Below are 22,998 nucleotides of genomic sequence, written 5' to 3' on the forward strand. Positions count from 1 at the left end.
TAACGCGATATTTGTCAACTAGTTAAGAATATAACTCCCATTGGTATCCTTTTGAATAGATGAACCGAATGGTTTTTTTTTTTTCCATGGCATGAGAATTTTAATTTCGTGAATTTTCGTGTTGCTTGTAAGCTAAAGTTCTCTAGTTCGTTATATTTATATAACTATTTAAGGACACGATTTCTGACCTTATACGTTTTCAATTTATAAAATTTCAGTAACTTTTAAACTAGCTATTATTTTTTCATTACATTATTTTTCATTATATTATTCAACTATTTACTGGAGAGTCAGTAGGTTTTGACCTTTGAATCACAAATTTTCATCAACTTTTGAAATGATTTCCATTCTTTCCATTTATGGAAAGGTCAGCAGTTTTCATCCTGTTGTAATCATCTATTTTCGTTTTTCCTGTCTTCAGATTTTTCAGGAGGAATCCTGAAAGTTCAGTAAACATTATCTTGGTCAGTAGACAGTCTTTCTCTCTCTCTTTCACTTTCTCTCTCTCTCTCACGCTCTCAGGCTTGCTCTCATTCTCTCCTTCTCTCTCTCTCTCTCTCTCTGTCACTCATTCACTCTCACTCACTCTTTCTAGTAATATGTACATAAGGAATAAGGTGACCTTTACAAAGTAGACTCACAGTTAATAAAAATAGCGTTTATTTTCTCATTCGCTCTTTCTCGCGAGTAAATGTCTTTCGTAGCTTTCCGAGACGAACGAATTCTGTCCATCTGAATAGGCCCGAACAGATTCGTCCATTAAAAAAAAAAAAGAAAAGAAGAAGAGATTCGTAACTTCTGCTTTCAGCTAGACTGAAATGACACAGGCTAGACTGAAATGACACAGGACTATCTCCTCTCCTTTACCATCTATAAAGATAAAGACAGTTTTACTTTGAATGAGCATCGTTAACAAACACTTAGATTATTTTTTTTTTGTTAATTCTTTACAACACTACAGATATAAATAGTACATCTCGCTCGTTCTCCTACCGCCTTTGACAGTTACAACTCCCACGCCCTTCGAGCTTCTGTCCTCTGCACGGGATGCGGTGAAAGGAAGAATGTACAAGACCTGATCATTGATGACGTGAGAGGCCCTTTTGAAAAATATGGTTGCTCTTATATTTATAAATTTCCTTCCATTCGTAATGGTGACTTGACTGATTTTCACGTGATCTCCGCGGCGTGAATGAAACGTAACATTTCCGTTTTGTTTTGTCGTTAACATGCAACGAAAAGTATGTTGATTAACATGGTTTAGACATTCCTTTTCCAAAGATCCTCCACATTCCGCCCTTCGAGTTTTGTAAGAACGAGCGAACTAGATCTGTACCTTCGTGAGAGGCGGAGACTAGGCTACTCAACAAATGGAGTAAGTCCTCTGTCCGGGAGACTTCAAAATTCTCCTCACGCTTCCTTCTTGATTATGCCTCACTCTTCTTTTTCCTTCTTGTTTTCCTGGGCTACAAAGGGACGTTAAGTTGCTTTTCCAGTGGTCGTCCTGCTTCGTGGGACGAGTTTCTACAATACCAACACTGCCGAAACCTGAAGGACCCACCGAAACATACAGTATCTCGGTCACGAAGGAATTTTTAGATGACTGTCGAGGAAGAGAAGTATATTAGGCTTTTATCGCGATCGTTTGAGAATTCATAGTGTACCCTTTACAGAAAGTCGTTGATTTTGAAGCTGTAGCGCACTGGTTCATCAGAAAACCTTTCAGTAACTCCGTCTCCTAAACCGAAACACAGTTTAAAAAAAAATACGTCCGGTAGTTTGTAGGCTTTGTAGACATCACACATACGTCGAGATAGTAAACTCGTGTCCTGAAAGTTACGTAGAAATCACCTGTTTGTTTATTAAGGGTTTAGATTTGTAGTATTTATGATTTGGTTTAAGGGCTGTGAAGAGCTACCGTTACTTTTTCTTCTTATAGGAATCTCACGTTTCAGATGGATTTGATTAAGACCTGTTTACCCTTCGTATCTCCTCGTGCCATATTTCGTCGTGTGGAATTGAGATCGGGCAGTAACCGTTTTCCACCGGATGTCATTCTTTCCCCCTAAAAAAATAGACTTGAGAATAGAGGCCAGGAACTTTATACATGTAAGTTTTTCTGAGTAAATTAAGAACTCATGATATTGACTGGATTTCTTTGGATAAAAACCGACACACTTTTGTTTAAAGAAATGAAAGAATCTTTAAAATATACTGCGGCGTTTCTGTCTTATCATTCATATAAGTTCGTCCATTAACTTTTCATGCTTATGCTTGGCAATGAACACAAAAAATGGTCCGTTTTTTCCTGTTTCTTCAGCAGGTGAACAGTTCAGCAAGACAAAGACCTAAAAAAATGTTCGTTGGTGTGTGCTACTACAGCGGTCTCTGACGGCCTTTTCCCATTTTCCTTTCAATTTCGAAATAGCAATTTCTTTTCTGTTTAAGTTTTCCTGCTCGTGGTGACACCGTTACTAATTCTTACGACATCCTACGTAATTCTCGACTAAAATTATCCACTGTTCCTAAGACCATATTTTATATAATCACGACTGTTTATTTCAGTCTGTCAGATTTGAAGCGATAAAACTTGTATTCATAACTATATTCAACTTTTTCATCTATTGATCTGACACCAACTTTTTCATCTACTGATCGGCACCCTACTACAGATACACGTATATTGATGGTTATCAATATCATTTGCGTCATTGATAATTAATTGTACTCCTGACATTTGAGTTTCAGAGGTTTATGTAAGGAAAATATTTCTTGAATTTATGCTTCAATTACCAGATTTCCTAAAATCAGATCATTTGACGGGCTACAATTACAGCCACCAAAATAGTACAGGTTTCCTCGAGAACACTTTTCTGGTCAACACAAAACTACGAGATTTAGACTCGTTTATGATTTTGTATTTTGAAGGTATCGGTCGGTTATCACACCTTTTTGCAAAATCATAAATATGGTCATTATGTGCATCTTTCATCCGTATTTCAGCTTAAATAATATAGGAAAGACTATTACATCTCTCATCGTTTCCATTATTTTTTTTTATAACCATCCACAAAACCGCAGGGAATCCCACTCTCGGATAAGATTCTAAAATCCAGAAGTTCGGTTACTGGAGTTTTTCTTCTTCACTTCGTGTCTCTCTCTCTCTCTCTCTCCAGCGCACGCGGCTTCTCTCTCTCTCTCTCTCTCTCCTCTCTCTCCCTCTCTCTCCGACTACAAATGAACCTCGTGACACTTCGTTCTCGTAGAGCCTACAAGGCGATCAGTGCCACCATTGTAGATATGAGCGCCAAGCTAAAGCGGTACTGGACCTCTGTGGCACTAGCACGCTGCATTGCAGCCGGGGTTTCACCTGTTGGGGCGAAGGAAAAAGGTATAGTTATAGATAGTTATAGAGGATACACTTTTCGTAATATAAATATAAATATAAATATATATACACACACACACACACACACACATATATATATATATATATATATATATATATATATATATATATATATATATATATATATATATATATATATATATATATATATATATATAATATATGAACAACAGAACAAGGTATAGTTACAGAGACAGAGGATACACCTTTCATAGTATATAATAACAGAGCAATTATTCCTCTCATCCTTTTCTTTGAAACTTTTCCCCCACCTAAACTTACCTTATGCGCCCTGGTCAGCCACTCACCCATTTACTATACTACTGTAGCTTCTAGGCAATAATCCGACGAGAACATGAGACCTACTCCTCTTCACAGATTTTGAATTGCTCTTTTTATTCGTTAGCTGTCACTTTTAAAGCTGTCACTTTTAAAGCACTAAGTTTTGCAGTTTTTGCATGAATTCCTCTGGGGTTTCCTTACTGTTTTCGTTTGCATTTAACTGCTCAACGCTCATATGCGGACACACAAGGTTCGATTGTTACTTGCCTACTGTTATATATCAGTTATTTATATGTTTTATTATTCCTATCTCCTCTTGTTAAACTTTTTTCTCTTTACTTCAAAAATGAGTAATGTATTCTGCAAAAGACTGATTTTTTTGTATGACTATTTACATCAAGGCCAAAAGAAAGAGGAGGTCTGCTCACTTCCCCCAAAATCCCCCATGTAGGCGGAGCTTTGTCTACCTCCTTATTGTGTCAGCATGTGAATTGCCGTAACGAGCAGGTACCTCTAAGATACGTCATCGCCTACGTAGTTACGCCAGGTGGGAGGCGACTCCACCCAATTGGGTAGAGAGAACTTGTCTCTCTTGGCCTTGGTTTAATGATGTTGATAATAACTTAAATAACTATAGGAAGGATGGCAAATTTCATTTTGGCCAAGTGATAGATAACTTACCCGTTATAACATGGAGGGAAATGGATGCTGGTCTGGCATTGGCTGGCTGGCAGGTGTAGTTTCCGCTGTCAGCTTTTGTTACTCGTGAGATCTGAAGTTCGCTCTCGCCTGCGCGAGGAACCACAGTGATCTGAAAAAAACAAAAAAATATCAGAGCTGGTCAATAATAATCATCTCCACGATAGCAACAACGGGAGTGATATAACTGATACTAACGTTTTCTAATAATGATAATGATAATAACTTCACACCGAAGTTAAGAATGAGGTTTTTACGTCAGTGGGGAATCAGCCTAATTCGACAAAATCTTCATTGTTTAGCTTTTTGTATCAAAAAAATGTCTATGATTGTATTGGACAGATGGAAATTTTCTGACCCCAAGGTTACCTAAAACTCAACTCGAGGACCAGTAATGTAAAACTTGAGAGCAATTCAATTATTTTATTGTATTTCATTTTTCTTTTGCTGGATCAATGTTAGGGGGTTAGGAGATGTCTGTGCAACAGTATTATATTTGGAACTTTTCAGCTTTCGGTTGAAAGGGGGATTTTCTTGATCAACAGGGCTAGAGAGTTTTTTTCAGAAGCTATCTTAGTTTTCAGTGGTTCTTGGGAAAGCATCTGGGAACGTTGGATTTACCCTGTCCTTTATGGTGAACCATGGTACCCCTCTCGGTCCTTGAAGATATATTTAAATGTGATTGTTTTAGTTTGTGAAGATATATGTCAAGTAAATGGTTATGTCATGCATCACAGATTCCAGTTCGGTTTTATTTCATTTCGTGGTTATTACAAGGGTTATGGTGGGATTGTCATTCTTCCTTTTTCAAGAGCGTGTTTGCCATCAAGGTTCAAGAATATAACCTCCTGTTGTTACGTCGCCAAACATGTCCCTATTGCAGCTAAACTTTGACAGTGAAAACGCCATTATTCTTGAAGTCATATCTATGAAATGCCATTTTTATATCTTAATTTCTTATATCAGATGTATGGCGACGAAAACTAGAGGAATTATACAAAGCAGGGTCATGTAATTCAGTTTATGATAAACTGTCATAGGCTTCTGCATAATTTTTCTTTAGGTCCAGCATATTATGTACTTTCATAACTTCATGCTCACTGAAATTCCCATTTTCTTCTACAGGTACGCACAGAAGTTGGACATTCTTCATATCAATAGTTTACAGCCAAGAATTCATGCAAAGACTATTTGCCCATCTCAAGGGGAATTCAGTTCATCTTGAAAAATATATATAAAATGAGTTGCATCAGCTACTTTTTTGCTTTCAAGATCCAGTATTGTGACAATTTTGAGCGTAGAAAAGTTCTTCTGCAGAATGTGAACGTATAGCATTGCTGGTTTCTGGTAATTCAGATAAACTTTTTTTTGTGATAAGACTATAATATGCAGGTTATTCATATAGTTTTGCAAGTATAATTTTAAATTCCTTGAGCAAAGTGATATTCATCAGTGACAAATCTTGGCCAGTGTGACAGTCTACTATGTATTACTGAACATTAGCCTTGAAAGTCGCAATATGTGTACCAAGTTTGCTTGTGTGATTTGTGTGATTACATTGTAATTATGTATTTAACTGGTAAGGCTTTGCATAATGGTTTTAGAGGTGATACCACCATTGTACACAGAAATTAATCCTTCTTGCATTCCAACTCCTGCTCTATCCATTGTTCCTTGAGGCCTTTAGCTTCCAGAGCCTTCTAAGAACACAGAACACTTTTAGATGGAAATACCTATTTTTGTTCTCTGTCACATTTTGTTGTATCCTTGGTATGTTGCACCTTTCTCCCACTTCTGACTATTTGTTCTGTCTGTTTTCCTTGCAGTTTGAACAAAAAAGAAATTTGTCTGTTCAGTCTTTAGTGGAGTGTTGTATCTAAAAGGCAACGGTTAAGTCCTTTCATGATACTGAAGAAAAGCTGTCTTCTTGAATGTCCACAGATTCAAATTGCCCTTCAAGTATTTTTTGATCTGCAATTTTAACTTTTTACCCTGTAGCCATTATATTAATTAGTATAATACTGGTCTTAAAACTGTTCATAGACTTATTTACACGCCTCCTGGTTTTTTCTTAAATCCACTGAATCATTCTCTGGATCATTTTTTCAAAACTTCCTCATCAGGTTAAAGTGACCGAGACATCAGACTGATTCTGTTTGGTTCGTGTATATCCTTTCAATTTTTTTGAAAAAGTTAAATTTGGTTATTTTGTCGGTTGTTTGTTTTGTCAAATATGTTGGCAGTCTTCCTTGCAAAATTGTTCCCTCCAGTCTGCTGTATACATCCACTCTAGCTTCATCCTTTTCAGCTGGTCACTGCATATTTCTCCTATCATTTTCCATTGTTCGTATAAGTAGTGTGGGTTCCACTGGTCGAATACGTAATGTGTTGTCATGAAGTAGCCTCATGCTAGCACTGTAACAGTATAAATCTGTTTCAATAGTGGTAATGTCCTGGAGATCACATGCCTAACACAAAAATCGTTCTGTAGGTATATGGTGGTCTGTTTCTGATATCTTGGTATATTTGTACAGTGCCAAATGCTTAATGGTCTAAAGAAGGCACCTTTGTCCCTTTGCATAGTGGCCTTTTTGGGAGGTATGATAGGGCTAAATGAACATTTGAACTTAAAATGTGATGTTTATTCTTCATTTGGCACACATTTTCATGTAGAGATATCATATTGACTTTTTTGAAGTATACTTTTTTTGTTAGAATTATTTTCTTTGTGATAAACAATATATTTAATGCTGATTCTCTTATTACTCTTTGTGTCGTGTCCAGACGCTGCTTCCGGTTATTAGACACGCTTTTGTGTGTCACCAGATGTTCTTGTATCCTTATAATCTTTCATGTGGTACAACATGGTTTCACCTTAGAAACTAAATTAATTATGAATGAAAACATGATAACCATGATAAATCAAGAGAGGGTGCAAGGACCCTTGAATGCTACTTAATGGTTAAAAAGGTTAAGATCAAAAAAAGTTTATTTAAGATCACAAGCAAGCAATATTAGGCATTGGGCTCTTATAAATTGTGTATGAGTTACATTAACAGCACTTTGTCCCTACAGGGATACAACCACCACCTTTCATATGTGGAGTATCTCTCACCATGAACTGTTGAATCTTGGTAAAAAGATATTTGTAAAGTCCCCGCTCAACGGGTTCTCTGTAATGAACATCCCGTTTTCCGCAGTGCCTTCACGTGTGACCTAGGGTCGGACAAACATAATCTTATTATCATTATTGTGAATTGTATATTTAGGTCTCTGCATATACGCAGACATCCGCACGCCACTTTATAAGTGAGTCGCTTCATCAATAAACCAGCAGTACTTGTCTTCCTGCTCATTGTTTCACACCTCTCCCACAGTGGTGACCCCAGGAGTGGTTCCCGGAGCCATTAACGGACCTAAACGGCGACTTAGTCTTGGCCTGATGAACCAACCCATGCCCCTAATGGACTAACTACGGTGCTCTAACAAAGCGTTTGGGTGTTATCGACCCTCGTCGGCAAATCGCCAGCATCATTAGCGGACCCACACGGCATGCTCCCAAGCGTGTATTGATGCGAGTGTTCCCTCACACTCCAAGTGAGAGAGCGGAATGAGCATGGACACAGACATCCCCAACCACATACAAATTACTGCGAACTTCTCGAAGGCAGATGTCTCCCTTGCGCAACCCCCTCCCGCGTGCTCCTCCATGCCGGTGCCTGCTCCTCGCGCAATGTCCTTCTGATGGACCAACCAAGGGCAGCCCTCACCATAAAGCTGCTGCCATTCACCCATCAGAACCCAGCGTCCTGGCTCTACAGGGTCGAGTGGCAATTTAGGGTGGCAGGCCTGACCGACGAGGTGTTGAAGGCGGGCATAGCCATCAGCGCCCTACCGGAGGAGATATACAAGAAGGTCGCCCCGTGGGTGACAACAACGATGAGCCCTGGCACCTTCCAGGAGTCAAAAGCCACTCTCGTTGAGACCTGCTCCCTGCCAGTCTCTGAGAGAGCCGCCCGCGACCTCACCATCGACCTCACCATCAACCCCCGGCAGGACACAAACTTCTTGGAGATGTGGCATGCCCTCCAGGGCCTCCTCCTCCTCCCAGAGACTGACAGCAGCGACAGGCGCAAAGAGATTAGCCTGTCGAGGGAGATTCTCCTGCGGCAGCATTCCCAGAGGTCTGTGGGCAGATCACAGAACCATACACCCTGCCGGTCGAGGACCTGATCAGGGTGGTGCAGCAGCTGACGGACTCCACGAGGGCGGCGAAGCGGGCATCCACGCCCGCACACGACCCATCAACTGCCTCCAGCCGGAGGACCCCACCACAGAGGGCATCAACGTCGTCGACAGGAGGAGGCCACCCCACCAGCGGAAGAAGGAAAGGCTGGGGCTTTGCTATTACCACCAGAGGTTCAGTAAAGCTGCCCGAAATTGCGAAGCCCCCTGCCTTTTCTCCCCTCCAAAAAATGGGGGAGGCGGCAGCCACCCTCATGGGCCGCCATGGCAGCAGCATCCGAAACACCCAGGGGCCTCACACCAGTAGGCTTCTACGTCCGCGACACTATCTCCGGCAGGATGATGCTGATCAACACTGGAGCCATGCGGTCAGTATTCCCGCCTTCCAGAGAGGACCGCAGACGTCCGCCGGACCTGGCTGCCTCCCTGACGGCTGCCGTGAGGTCCCCCATCCTCTCCTACGGCACCAGGCTCCTGTCGTTCTCCATCCTTGGCTGGAGGTATAGGTGGAACTTAATCATCGCGGAGGTTAGGACCCCGCTCCCCACCAGTACGGCTCCCTTCTGAAGGAATTCCTGGAAGTGTTCAAACCCAAGCTTCGTCAGATGCCCGGGGCCCCTGCCAAACACGGGATATATCATCACATCAAGATAAGGGGTCACCGACGCACGCAAAGTTCTGAAGGCTTCCCCCACAGTGCCTTCAGGAGGCCAAGAAGACCTTTGTCGAGATGGAACGGATGGGCATATGCAAGAAGGCTCCCATCCTGTTGGTCTTCCCCTTTCACATGGTACAGAAAGCAGACGGCACCTGGAGACCTTGCGGAGACTACAGGCAGCTCAACCTCGCTACAGAACCTGACCACTACCCTCTACCAAACATGCGGGACCTAATGGCCTCCTTCCACGGGGCCAAAATATTCACAAAGTTAGATCTCTTGAAATCCTATTTTCAGGTACCAGTAGCTCCAGAGGACATCCCCAAAACCACCATCGTCACGCCTTTCAGGTCCTATGTCTTTGCCTTCTCCACCTTTGGCTTGAGGAACGCAGGGGCGACCTTTCAGAGACTGATGGACAGCATCCTGGGGGACCTGAACTTCTGCGTCTGCTACATCGATGATATCCTAATTTTTTCCAGATCCCACAAGGAACACCTACAGCACATCCGGAAGGTCCTGCAGCGCCTGCAGGAGAGTGGCCTTGTCGTCAGGTTCAACAAATGCACCTTTGGCATCGATAAGGTGGAATTCCTAGGCCACGAGATATCCCCAGGAGGCGTCCGCCCAGTTTCATCGAAAGTCGAGGCCGTCGTCAGGTTCCCCACCTCTACCTCCATCAGGGCCGTACAAGAATTCCTCAGGATGGTCAACTACTACAGGAGATTCATCCCGGTGATCGCACACACCATGGCCCCCCCTGACGGAGATCCTCAAGGGCTGTCCAAAGACTTTAGAGTGGAGCCCCGACCAGCAAAGGGCCTTCTCCCTGACAAAGGCCATCCTCGCCAAGGCAACAGTTTTGGCCCACCAGGACCCCAGCGCTCCCCTCCAGCTGACAATGGACGCCAGCAACGTCGCCTGCGGGGCCATCCTGGAACAAGTTGTCAACAGAGCCCCTCAGCCTATCGCCGTCTTCAGCAGAAAACTCAGCCCCACAGAGTCCCGCTACAGCACCTTCGACAGGGAACTCTTTGCTGTGTACCAGGTGGTACGCCATGTCAAGTTCCTCCTGGAGGGTATGCCCTTCACAGTTTGGATGGACCACCAGCCACTGGTCCACGCCTTCACAAAGCTGGGGGATGCATGGTCCTCCAGGCACCTCGCGGCCATCGCAGAGTTCACCTGCACCATCAAGTACCTCCCCGGCAAGAAGAACCCAGTAGCTGACGCCCTCTTGAGGATCGAAATCGACGCAGTGCAGCTCGGGATCGACTACGAGGACCTCTCCCGCGAACAAGCCGCCGACCCAGAGACTCCAGCTTACCGCACTGCCATCATGTCATTGAAGTGGAAGGACGTGCCCCTTGGCTCTGGAGGGCCAACACTGCTGAGTGATGTAAGCACTGGCCATCCCCGCCCCCTGTTACCTGCCTCCTGTCGTCGGCTGGTCTTCGATGTCATCCACGGACTGTCCCACCCCTCTGGAAGAACGATGGCCAGGCTGCTGGTGGAGAAGTTCGTCTGGCACGGCATATGGAAGGACGCGACGGCCTGGGCAAGGCAGTGCATACAGTGCCAGGCCAGCAAAGTAGGGCGGCACACTGAATCTGGGGTGGGCGGTTTTCCCCAGCTGGGGAGACGTTTCGGGCACATCCACATCAACGTAGTGGGTCCTCTTCCCCCATCAGGAGGAGCAAGATACCTTCTAACCGTCGTCGACCGCTCCACCAGGTGGCCTGAAGCTACGCCCATGGAAGAGGCCACCTCCAGTGAGTGCTCAGAGGCCCTCCTCTCCAGCTGGATCAGCCGGTTCGGTGTCCCGGACCACATAACTACGGACAGGGGCCCTGTTTTCCTGTCTTGAGCTGTGGACCGCCCTGGCACGCCTGCTGGGGACCTCTCACCACAGCACCGCCTACAACCCTGCAGCCAATGGAATGGTGGAAAGGTTCCCCAGGCACTATCCTCCCTCATAGCAGCAAACGGAACTCCCATCCGCACTTATGGCACGACGACCTGGGCTATCTCAATCCTGGGCGCAGATACCACTGGCCTTTTGTCACAGCGGATGTTAAGTTCCCTCTGCTGGGCACGGATTTCCTAGGGCACCATGGACTTCTAGTCGACGTCGCCAGACAACGCCTCCTCGACAGGGACATGCCATTCCCATCAGCTCTCCACTGGACCCGGGATGCCCTCCATCTGCTCCACAGCCTCCAACAGCTACACATCCCTCCTACAGGAGTTCCCGGACGTGTTCAAACCAGAACTGCGCCAGTCACCTGGGGCTTCGGCAAAATATGGCATCTTCCACCACATCACCAACCCATGCCAAGTTCTGACGTCTGTCCCCCCAGAAGTTACAAGAAGCCAAATGGGCCTTTGCAGAAATGGAGCGCATGGACGTCTGTAAAAAGGCATCAAGCCCGTGGGCGTCCCCTCTCCACATGGTAAAGAAATTCAGTGGTTCATGGAGGCCCTGCGGGGACTATCTGCACCTGAATTTGGTAACAACACCAGACCACTACCCCCTCCCTAACATGCAAGACCTGACAGGTGCCCTCTACGGAGACAAAATTTTCTCCAAGATGGATCTACTGAAGTCGTACCTCCAAGTCCCTGTACATCCCGACGACGTCCCAGAGACAGCCATCATCACGCCCTTCAGGAGCTACACGTTTTCCTATTCCACTTTCGGATACCATCTTGGGAGATCTGCCCTTCTGCATCTACTATGTCGACGGCATCATCATTTTTTCCAGGTCCCTGGAGGAACACCTTCGCCATGTCCACGCTGTCATGAAATGCCTGCAGGACAGCGGATTAGTTGTCAGGTTTGACAAGTGTGTCTGCGTGAAAGAAAAAGTAGACTTCCTGGGCCACGAGATTTCCCCAACAGGAGTGCGCCCTACGGCCTCTAAAGTAAAAGCTATAGAAAATTTCCCAGAACCACGAACCATCAAGGCCCTTCAGGGAACAAGCAGCGGATCCAGAGACAGAGGACTACAGGACAGCAGTGATGGCTCTCAAATGGGAAGATGTGCCCTTAGCAAACTCAGACACAACTCTCCTCTGCGACATCAGCACAGGCCGCCCATGCTCCCTGGTGCCCGCATTGAGGAGAAAACAAGTGTTCGACATCATCCACGGTCTCTCCCATCCATCAGGGCGCACAACAACATGCCTCATGACTTACAAGTTAATCTGGCACGGCATCAATAGGGACATCTGCCAGTGGGCAAGGAGTTGCATCCTGTGGCAGACAAGCAGAACATCCTGGCACACTGAATCCAGGATCAGCGATTTTCCCCAGCCCTGTTGGCAGTTCGGCCACATCCACATGGATGTCGTCAGACCCCTTCCGCAGTCTGGGGAAGCCAGATACCTCCTGACGATCATAGACCACTCCACCTGCTGGCCCGAAGCAACCCCCTTGGATGACGCATCAACAACACCTTGCGCAGAGGCCCTCCTCTCCAATTGGATAAGCCGCTTTGGTGTGCCAGACAGCATCACTACGGACAGGGGACCTGCCTTCCTGTCAGAGCTCTGGGTCTCCTTGGCATTCCTGATGGGTACAACTCTACACAGCACAATGGCATACGACCCCGCAGTGAACGGCATGGTCGAGAGGGCACACCGCTCTCTTAAAGCAGCTCTCATGGCATGCTGCATCGACGAGAGGTGGAAGGAACAACTGCCCTGGGTCTCTGCACTGCACCGAAAGCAAATGGCGATGCTTCCCTTGCTGAGAAAGTCTACGGGGAAACACTGGCTGTACCCGGAGAATACTTCCCACCATGGCCGACAGTGCCGACACCCCCCCTCCTGAGGTTGAGGGAACGCGCACAGATGTTTCGCGCCCTGCCACAAGACCTTCACTGACAGAACCATCAGCTACAGCCCACCCGCTTTACACTCCTGTGCCTACGTCTTCGTCAGGGTGGACGCTCGCTGCCCGCCCTTAACCAGGCCCTACAGGGGGCCCCACCGAGTCATTAGGCGGGCCAGCAAAGCATTCTTCCTCAAAATCCACGGGCGGGAGGACTGGATCATCATCAACAGGCTGAAACCCGCATTCCTGTTAGACAGCGAAGTTTGCAGGTGCTTCAGAGTCCCCCCACAATACCTGCCTGCAGGTGCACCCACTTCCCCACCAAAGAGGGGCCTGGGGCGGCCCAGAAAACGCATCCAGCCGTCCCCAGGTGTCAGCTCCATCCCACGCCCACGGTTCTTCAGAAGCAGGGGCCCACTCCTGACTGCCTCAGCGCCTCCATGATTAATATTGATTCATCCAATAATTGCTCCTCTAATTATTGGCTTGTGGGGGGAGTATTTGTAAGGGCGACAAATCGTGCCTCTCTTTCCTTGTGTTTCTCTTTTCAGATGTACATTAATCACGTCATGTATTTTACCTGTCTTTATTTCAGATTCTTTTTGTACCTCATCTTATGCATCATTGTACGGCCTTTCTGCTGATATGTATATCTGCCTTTTATATGCCATGTAACAATTGTCGTACATATTTTTATGCTTGTCAGTAAACACAAATCGTGTATGGACGCAGCGGGGGGACTTGGGTCGCCCGCTACCTTTCCGTCCGCTGTTTGTCTTATAAACACCTGTCGAGAATAATAAAAAATCAGTCTTTCACTTCTGACTTTTCTTGAAGCCTCACACATGAAATATAGGAAAAGCCCAACAACACTCCATGATATCTTCCTGAAGTATATTGTAAGTTAGGCCGATTTATTTAACGAAAGAAAATGTGCCCTTCACAACTTGGACACTTTGAGCAAGTTAACCTGTGAATAGTAAGGTACTAAGTAAGTTGATAAGTTACTAAGTTAGTGAACAGAGAATCGGAAGTTATGTCACTAAAGCACAGCTCTTTTTCGCGAATTTTTATTCAAAGCTTAATTTAGAAAAATTAGCGAAGTTATTCATTTATAGTAAGTTAGTGATCAGAGAAGTGGAAGTTACGACGTCACTAAAGCTCAGTTATTTTTCGCGGTTTTTAATCAAAACTTAATTTCAAGAATTAGCGAAGTTTCTCATCCATATTCTGCAGAAGGATAAAAATGACATGGAAAAAAGTATAACTCAACACCAAGAATGCAGGAACAAAATTATGCCATTCGGAAATTACGTAATGCAGTTCAAGCTTTCTCTCAGTTGGGTTATTTAAAAAACAAAAACGAATTGAACTTTTGAAAAAATGAAAGTGAACAAACAAAATAAAAGCCCACCCGGAGAAGAAAGGGCGTTCTGATATGGGGAGGCCATTTAGCCAGCTGACAGTGTGATATATGACTCGGCCTTTTTTTTTGATGGAGGATGAAAATAGAGGAAAGAGAATGACTGAACTTGGAAAAGGTAATATGCGGAATGTTATGAAAATGTCAGGGTGATGGTATACGTTGTAGAAATACCATTAGTTTCACAATTTTATTATTGTTAATAATAATAATAATAATAATAATAATAATAATAATAATAATAATTGAGGAAACCTCCTCTTAGGGCAGTAGTGTTAAAAAAAAAAACTTTTGCGGTGCTATACAAATTAAATGGCTTCATTTGAAAATAATAGTTGCTTCGATGATGATATTTTCAAATTAAGGCATTTAATTTGTATTACATCGCAAAGAAATTTTTTTTTCAACACTACTGCCCTAAGAGAAGGTCTCCTCCTCCTCATTATTATTATTATTATTATTATTATTATTATTATTATTATTATTATTATTATTAGCAAAATGCAGGTACAGACCACCGAGTTAGAATTCTAATTTTCAAAGGTCTGATCTGATATCATCATGTGAAGTACCAAGTCTTTAATTAAATGAATATGTTGAAGATTCTGGCAAAATTCCAAAGTTCTGTAAAAATCGAAGTAGATTTTGATCTTACAGTCACCAATAAAGTTATTACAACTCGTATCGTCTTTTACAGGTCATTCAAGGTTACAAGTTACATGACATCTGCTTTTATATAGGGCAGAGCCGTCCAAGTTGTTTAGTCTGAGGGCCATTCTTGAAAAACCAAAAAGTCTGCTGGCCACCGTGTGTATGCATGTACAGTATATACAAAGAGAGAAATATACTTTTACTTATTTTTCTATAGTGGGCCACTTTTGGCCCACGGGCATGGGGTTGGACGGCCCTGGTATAGGGCATGACGATGACGCCATATACGAGTATAGACTGCTGTCGGAAGAACCCAATAAAACTATACGTTCGAGATAGAGTGAAAACTGGTACTGTACTCTTTTTGGTCCTCCTTAAATAAAAAAAAACACGCACAAGCATCTATCTATCTATGTATCTATCTACTGGTTCTCACAAGGCTGGCTCTAAGGAAAGTTCAAGAAGTTAGACAGCTTTGTGGGAAGACAGATATGAAACACAAATTGGGAATCACTATAAGGACAGTAAAGGGGTCAGTTGGACCTCAAGGAACTATGGATCAGTCTGGACCTCAAGGAGCTATGGATCAGTCTGGACCTCAAGGAACTATGGATCAGTCTGGACCTCGAGGAACTATGGATCAGTCTGGACCTCGAGAAACTAAGGATCAGTCTGGACCTCGAGGAGCTATGGATCAGTCTGGACCTCGAGGAACTTTGGATCATTCTGGACCTCGAGAAACTATGGATCAGTCTAGACCTCGAGGAACTATGGATTAGTCTGGACCTCGAGGAACTGTGGATCAGTCTAGACCTCAAGGAACTATACATGTAGTATCCTATCCGCCAAGGACATTGAAAAGAGGGAGTTAGAGTGGTTGAACAACAAGATAAAAGAGATCCAGAAAATAAAGGAGATGAAGTACAAAGATCTAATAAGGTGGAGCTGGGAGAAAACTCGAGTTGCACTTAAATAACAGCTAGAGAGGTTGAACAGCAAGAAATAGAAGCTGTGAAATGATCGGAGTTTAAGAGACTGGAAGAATGGGGTGCCAAATATATTGCATTTTGTTCATGATTTTTTTACAATTAGCCCAAGCACTTTGTTTGTACCTATATACAGGCATTTATTTTCTTATTTCTACTATTGTATAATGACTTGACGGCCCTTTGGCTTAATTTAATACGAATGTGATAAAAAATCACGAAGGCAACAAGGAAATGAAAATGCGCCTCTACAGGAGATAATTAACAAATAGAGATAAGTGAGGCCAATTGCGTTAGTTTAGATCCTAATCATCTCATTATTGATAATGAAATGGGCCAATCCATCATCGATTTATCTTTAATGGATACCAATCACGCGACGGCAGGGATAAAAATAGATCCTGTAATTTAAAATCAATTTTATGAAATTTAGTTTGTTGACCATCTCAGACGAGGGCATAGTTAGTGAGGCGCGAGGAAGCCTTATTATTATCACGATTTTCAGGAGATTTTACACACACACACACACACACACACACACATATATATATATATATATATATATATATATATATATATATATATATATATATATATATATATATATATATATATATATATATATATATATATATTTATTTATTTTGAGGCTTCTGCTTTATCTGGCATTGTGTCTCAGATGCTGGTTATAATTTCTGTAAAGTTAATCCTGTTTTAACCTGTGGTACTTCCTTCTTACTTCCTCATTTCCCACAAAAAAAAAAAAGGACGGGCCAGCGTCACTGTTATCACGCTCGTTGAATGCAATCTGATGTCACAGAACTCTAAGGCAAGGTAAGAAAAATGCTAAGACAATGGTCTTTATGCTCGAACTGGCTTGATGCCTCAATCAGGGATTATAAACACTTAAGTGTCACAGCTTACAACAGTTTTTTTTTTTATTTAAAGACCGCCAGTTGTACAGCGAACTCAAGGCTTATTGAAATAAAGCAAAATAGGAGTTAACGCTTGTTCCACAACAGGACGTTTTGTAGAAAACCATTGCCTATACGTAGCTCTTGTCAGAAGGTTTAAGAATGAAAAAGATAATTTAAGGAAAAGTGGGACTGAATTGAACTGAATATAGAATTTAGGCCAAAAGGCCAAGCACTGGGACCCATGAGGTCATTCAGCGCTGAAGCGGAAATCGACGGTAAAAAGATTTGAAAGGCGTAACAGGAGGAAAACCTTGCAGTTGCACTATGAATCAATTGTTAGGAGAGGGTGGAAAGTAATATGGAAGAAGGAGAATATGAAAGGGGGTACAGTAAAAGGAACGGAAGGTGTTGCAGCTAGGGGCCTCAAGCACGCTGCACAGAACCTTAAGTAATACCTACAGTGCACCGCATGAGGTGCACTGACGGCACTACAACCCAACGGGGAACGAGACATGTATGTTGATTATTCGTCCCTTTTATGCAAAAGTAATAGCTCGCCGTAATTTATCATACGCGATTATCTGCATCAAATAATTAAAACTAACTGATAAAAATGCGTATATTAAAACATGAAAGGTAGAACTTTCGAAATGACGTCGAGGTTTTTTTTATCATTATTGTTTGATGAATAAAATCTGCTAACGTGTTGTCAAAATCTATTGGAAGATTTACCGAGAGCTTTCGAAACATTGATCAGCTTTCATTGCTAGAGCTCTCGGTAAATCTTTTTATTCTATTTGATAACAAATTTATTGTGGGATTATTTTCGCTATTTCATTGTGTATGATGTTCTCATAAGTCAATTATTATTATTATTATTATTATTATTATTATTATTATTATTATTATTATTATTATTATTATTATTATTATTATTAAGGGAACCGCAAGAAGCGTGAGGAATAAAGGGAAAAATGGTCTTGTAAAGAATAGCTTGAAATATGAATAATAATTGCAATAAGAATAGCTTGAAATACGAATAACAATTGCAATAAGCTTCCGTAATCAAGGTAATTTTCTTATATACGGTCGTAATTAAAAGTGCCCGTTATATGTTTATTTCGCGAGGTTATCTCATATGAGTTCTAGTTTAAACAAAACACTTCAGGTGGTAGGACTGGATTGGCAGGAGAACTGGTTAATTCTACCGAATCAGTTACCTAAAAACAGTACAAAAAGTTTCTTGCAACGTCCATTAAGCCCTCCTCAGCTGCTCTAATCTCTACCTATATTGCTTTTCAGACGTTTTTCTTGAGGAAAAGCTCCCATATGATCTTTTAGTGGTCTAGTTGAACTGATAATGAGCAATTAATTTTTCGAAAAATTATCTTCACATATTTTCCCTTCTCTACCGGCATCCTTGCACACATAAACATGTAATTATAAAGGTCTTCATTTGTATATTCATTGGCGATTTGCAGTTAACTAATCACCCGTTACTTAGAAAACTCATTAATGGAATATATAGGATTTAGGCCAAAAAGACCAAGCAGTGGGACCTATGAGGTCATTCAGCGGTGAAAGGGAAATTGAGAGTAAAAGGTTTGAAAGGTTTAACAAGAGGAAAGCCTCTCAGTTGCACTATGAAACAGTTGTTTGAAGAGGGTGGAAGGTAGGATGGAAGAAAGAGGTACAGTAAAAGGAATGAAAGGGGTTTGCAGAAAGGGGCCGAAGGGACGCTGTACAGTAAACGGAATGAAAGGGGCTGCAGCTAGGGGACTCTGCAAAGATCCTGAAGTAATGCCTACAGTGTACCGCGTAAGGTGCAAGGATGGCACTAACCCCCTACGGCGGAAAACTCATTAATACCAGGCTAATAAAAGCTCATTTCGTCTACTCACCCTTGAGTTCGAGTCGTAATTGACCATGTGCTCGGCGTGGTACCAAAACACGTATGTCGGAGGCTCCGTGAAGTGCTTGAGTGTACATCTCAGGTGGACGGAGCTTCCGGTTTGCACGTATCTTTCCGGCCCTCCTTCGATTTCGGCTATGGCCTCTGTAACAAGAATTTGGGATATGTTTAGTACAATCCTACGTTTTCATTTTTGTATCTGTGAGTTAGATAGAGTTTGAAAAATAGATTTCACAGTGAACTTCAATTAACTTTACAGATAGCGTGACCTCATTTGCGAGTAAGGTACAATTCACAATGAACTTCAGTCACCTTCCCAGATAATATGGCGTCTAGAATTCGTAGACCTAATTAAGTTCCAGATTTTTATCTCGTGGTCTTTTGGGTTTAAATATTAAACACTACTTTGCACTTGATAGTTACGAAATATATTTCGATTCAATAGAATAAAAATGTCTACAGGTAAAGACAAAAGTAAAAACTTAACTTTTTCACTTTTTGGTATTCCGATGTGCCGAAACTGCTATTCAAACATTGGCCTTTTGATTTACCCCATAACAAAGGGTGCACATCACGAAAAACTACAAAAACTAGTGAAAGTCAGAATTGTTAAATCAATTTATTCAAATCAGCAGTATTGGATTTAGTAATTTATCTGATGAATACATTAAACCGGCCTCATCAGAGCAGATAAATGAGAAAAGCTCAGGCATAAATACGAATGCACGATTGTTACACTCGTTTAGTCATAGGCAAAACTTCAACTAATCAATGAACTCGGGATATTTTTGTTTATCTCATAGACGTAAACAAAAGAGTGGAACGCTCACTGTTTTAAATTCACTGGGTGTGTTTACGTGTAAACAAAACAACTCGGGCTATTTCCATTGATTACGAATACTTTTTCATTTGTTCCGAGCCAGCAAACTCGAACTCGTGTGCAGTTTGGGGGACGTTTGGGGTTCTAATGTTCTCCGAGAAAATTTATTTTGACGGACTGGTATGGATTCGACTGTTCATCTAACAACACGAGTTATGGGGCTCATATCTAATTTAAACTCGTTACCATAAGATTTTATAGAAGGTCCAGTTTTAATCTCGGATAGAAGAGAAGGCTTGATCACAAAGCAAAATTGTCTTTAAAAAAAAAAAGTTCATGAAACTTACAAAAAACCTTAGCAGTCTGACGTCAGCTGCAGGCGATTACAGTGAGTTCCGGATGTCATTGTGGCAAGACTGATTGTACTACAAAAAAGAGAGACGATCGTCGTACAACACTAACCAATGACATTGAGGGTTGTGAAAACGCCGATGGGAGGATGGGCCGACAGCTGGCATTCGTAGACCCCGGCGTCTCGTGGCTGGGCGTATCTCACGTGCAGCGTCCAATCCTGTGGAAAAGAAGACCAGTTTATTAGAGCAATAAGTGGTAATTAAATATCTGTTATGGCACTGAATAGAACTACTAAATTATAGAAAACTATGCTATAAAGACAATGGAAAATTAAACTTAGTTAAGTCTGTGTTTCGATAAAAGATTATGATCAAAACAAACCGATTATGATCCTAAAAGTAACTTGATGTCTAATTGAGTCTCTCTCTTCCTTATAGGCGGTACCGCAGTGGAACCTGAAGGGATGGGGGGCAGGGGGAGAAGGGAAGGAATGTTACCACTTACATCGTGCCTTGTGTGACGTACTTCAGATACTTTAGATCAAGGGTTCTTAAACTGGGGTCAATGGATAGACTTTTTAGGGGGGGGTCCGTGAAGGTCACAATTATTAAAAATATATAAAATTGAAGTTTAACGTCCTGTATTTTCCTCCCCTTGGCAGATGTGTTATCGTAAAGAATAAGCTGCGCTGGGCAACAGCAGGTCTGAGGATGCATCTACCCAGGTGACGATTTCGGCAGGTGTCAGGCACCATGAGAGTTAAGAATTCAGTTTTGAAAGCACTGGGAACTCTACAAAATTGGAGATGACACCTCCTTGGTTGTGGCATACCTGCATTTCCTCTGTACAGGTGTTTCTCGTTCAGTCCTCCTGTGGTTTACGTAAGACGCAGCTCTAGCTCAATTCTAGCTGTTATATGACTTTGTTTTCGTATGAATGTAGACTAAATGTAAAGCTTTGCTTACCATAACCTTGCTTGATTGCGAAGTTATAATATAACTTATCCGTTCTCTTTGTTTATGCATCCAGTTTTTATATTGCTGAAATGGATCTCTGTCGCTTTTACAGGAAGGGTGTGACCTTCAACATGTAGAGAAAATTATGAATATACTCCTGATACTGAATCTATATGGATGGCATAACTGATGATGGTAAGTAGAGGTCTTCTGGTTGAGTATCTTTCAAGCTGTCTATAAATTTATCTACCATCAGTTTGAATGATCCTTTTATAATATATATACACACACACACATATATATATATATACATACACATATATATACATACATACATATATATTTATATAACTGGTTATATTTTCATTTCTCGAAAATCAGACCTTGAGGAGGAACAGGATAGCTAGTAGACGAGGTAAAATTTCAGAAATTCATATTTCCTTAATAATGAAATACGTGACGGACATTGAATTATACGTTAATGTTGTTCGTTCACTACCTGTATTCTTTAATTTTTTCATAGCATACTTTTTTTGCTTTGCATCATTGTGCATTTTGAAGTCTTTGTCAATTAATTTTTTTATGTACTTTTAAGTCTTTGTCAATTAATTTTTTTGTGTACTTTTTAATCTGATGAATCCGTACATCGCTGTTACTGTTTCTTTACCGTTTCGGTTAATTTCATGTCATTCTTATAGGTAACTGACCCTGATGACGGGAAAGGAAACATCGAGACTCGGCTGGGACCACGCCCAACGCGACGCCTTCAAAGTCACCACAAACTCCACCACTTTGGCGTTCCCTATTTCCCAGGCCAGTCTTATGACCACAACAAACGCGAGCTACATCTTCACAGGCGCTGTTACAGAACAGTCAGTCAGCGGGACAACCCAACTGAAGGGTTTCTTCAGTTTTATTACCAGCCCAGAACTCCTTCCGTATAACTAAATGTACCTGACACTTCAGACTACTACCACCTTTCGCCATTGTGACAAATTGTCAACCACTCACCCTAACCAACAACCAAGATGTTTGCTCAGCCTGTCAAGAAGCGGTAACTTTCGGTCATTGACGTATTCCGGTGCGTCATGCATCTTATACCCGGCAAGAAAACACTATCGCAGGCTCGCTATAGAATCCAACTATTGGCGAATTACAATTGACCTAGTTAATCCCCAACTCCAAGACACCTTAGAAATTGACTTTTGCACTTCTGTAACGAATCTACGATGGAAAGACGTTCCCTTTGGCAACAATGAGATAAACCATCTGCGACACCAGCATAAGACACCCCCGCCCCCTTGCCCCAAGATCCCTCCAGAAAAAAAGCATTCGCTCTTATTCACGGACTCCCATCCGTCCGGCATGACAACAGCCGAACCAGTGACAGAAGTTCATCTGACACGGAGCAAAATGTGACGTAAAATCATAGGCCTAACAGTGCCTCAAGTGCTGAAATAGCAAAATAACCTGTCATACAGAGTTCTGCATCAGCGTATTTCCGCGGCCCACCACCACTTGGACACAGTCAGATCATTTTCCCCTGCTAACTAGTTCAGGTGCATCATCAGGGCAAAGGAAGGATCTATTACGGAAGGCAATACCTATGACAGACGCGATAGTAAGTGCCTAAACCGAGGCTCTCTCTGACAGCTGGGTCAGTCGTTTCAGCATTACCGACAACATAATTTCCGACAGGGGGCCGGCATTCATCTCTAAGATATGGACCGTCATGTCTAAATTAATGGATTCAGATACCTAAATACCCACCGCCATTGGCATGGCGCAAAGAGCCCACCGATTCCTGAGGGCCTCGGTCATCTAAAGGTGCAACGGGCCCTAATGGAA

The 22,998-nt window shown here is 42.6% G+C and overlaps 1 protein-coding gene across 1 annotated transcript in view; it reads right to left on the minus strand.

The window, feature by feature from the left end:
• Positions 1-255: 255 nt before the first annotated feature.
• The window catches only part of LOC136846114 (zwei Ig domain protein zig-8-like), a 142,076-nt gene continuing 119,333 nt past the window's right edge, over positions 256-22,998 (minus strand). The window contains exons 5-8 of the mRNA XM_067116858.1: positions 20,303-20,411; positions 19,010-19,164; positions 4,373-4,502; positions 256-3,370 (exon numbers count right to left, since the gene is read on the minus strand). Of these exons, the coding sequence (XP_066972959.1) occupies positions 3,270-3,370; positions 4,373-4,502; positions 19,010-19,164; positions 20,303-20,411 (495 nt within the window). The 3' untranslated portion in view covers positions 256-3,269. The remainder of the gene's footprint in view (positions 3,371-4,372; positions 4,503-19,009; positions 19,165-20,302; positions 20,412-22,998) is intronic.

Source organism: Macrobrachium rosenbergii, chromosome 14, assembly GCF_040412425.1.
Source record: "Macrobrachium rosenbergii isolate ZJJX-2024 chromosome 14, ASM4041242v1, whole genome shotgun sequence".
NCBI classification, from domain to species: domain Eukaryota; kingdom Metazoa; phylum Arthropoda; class Malacostraca; order Decapoda; family Palaemonidae; genus Macrobrachium; species Macrobrachium rosenbergii.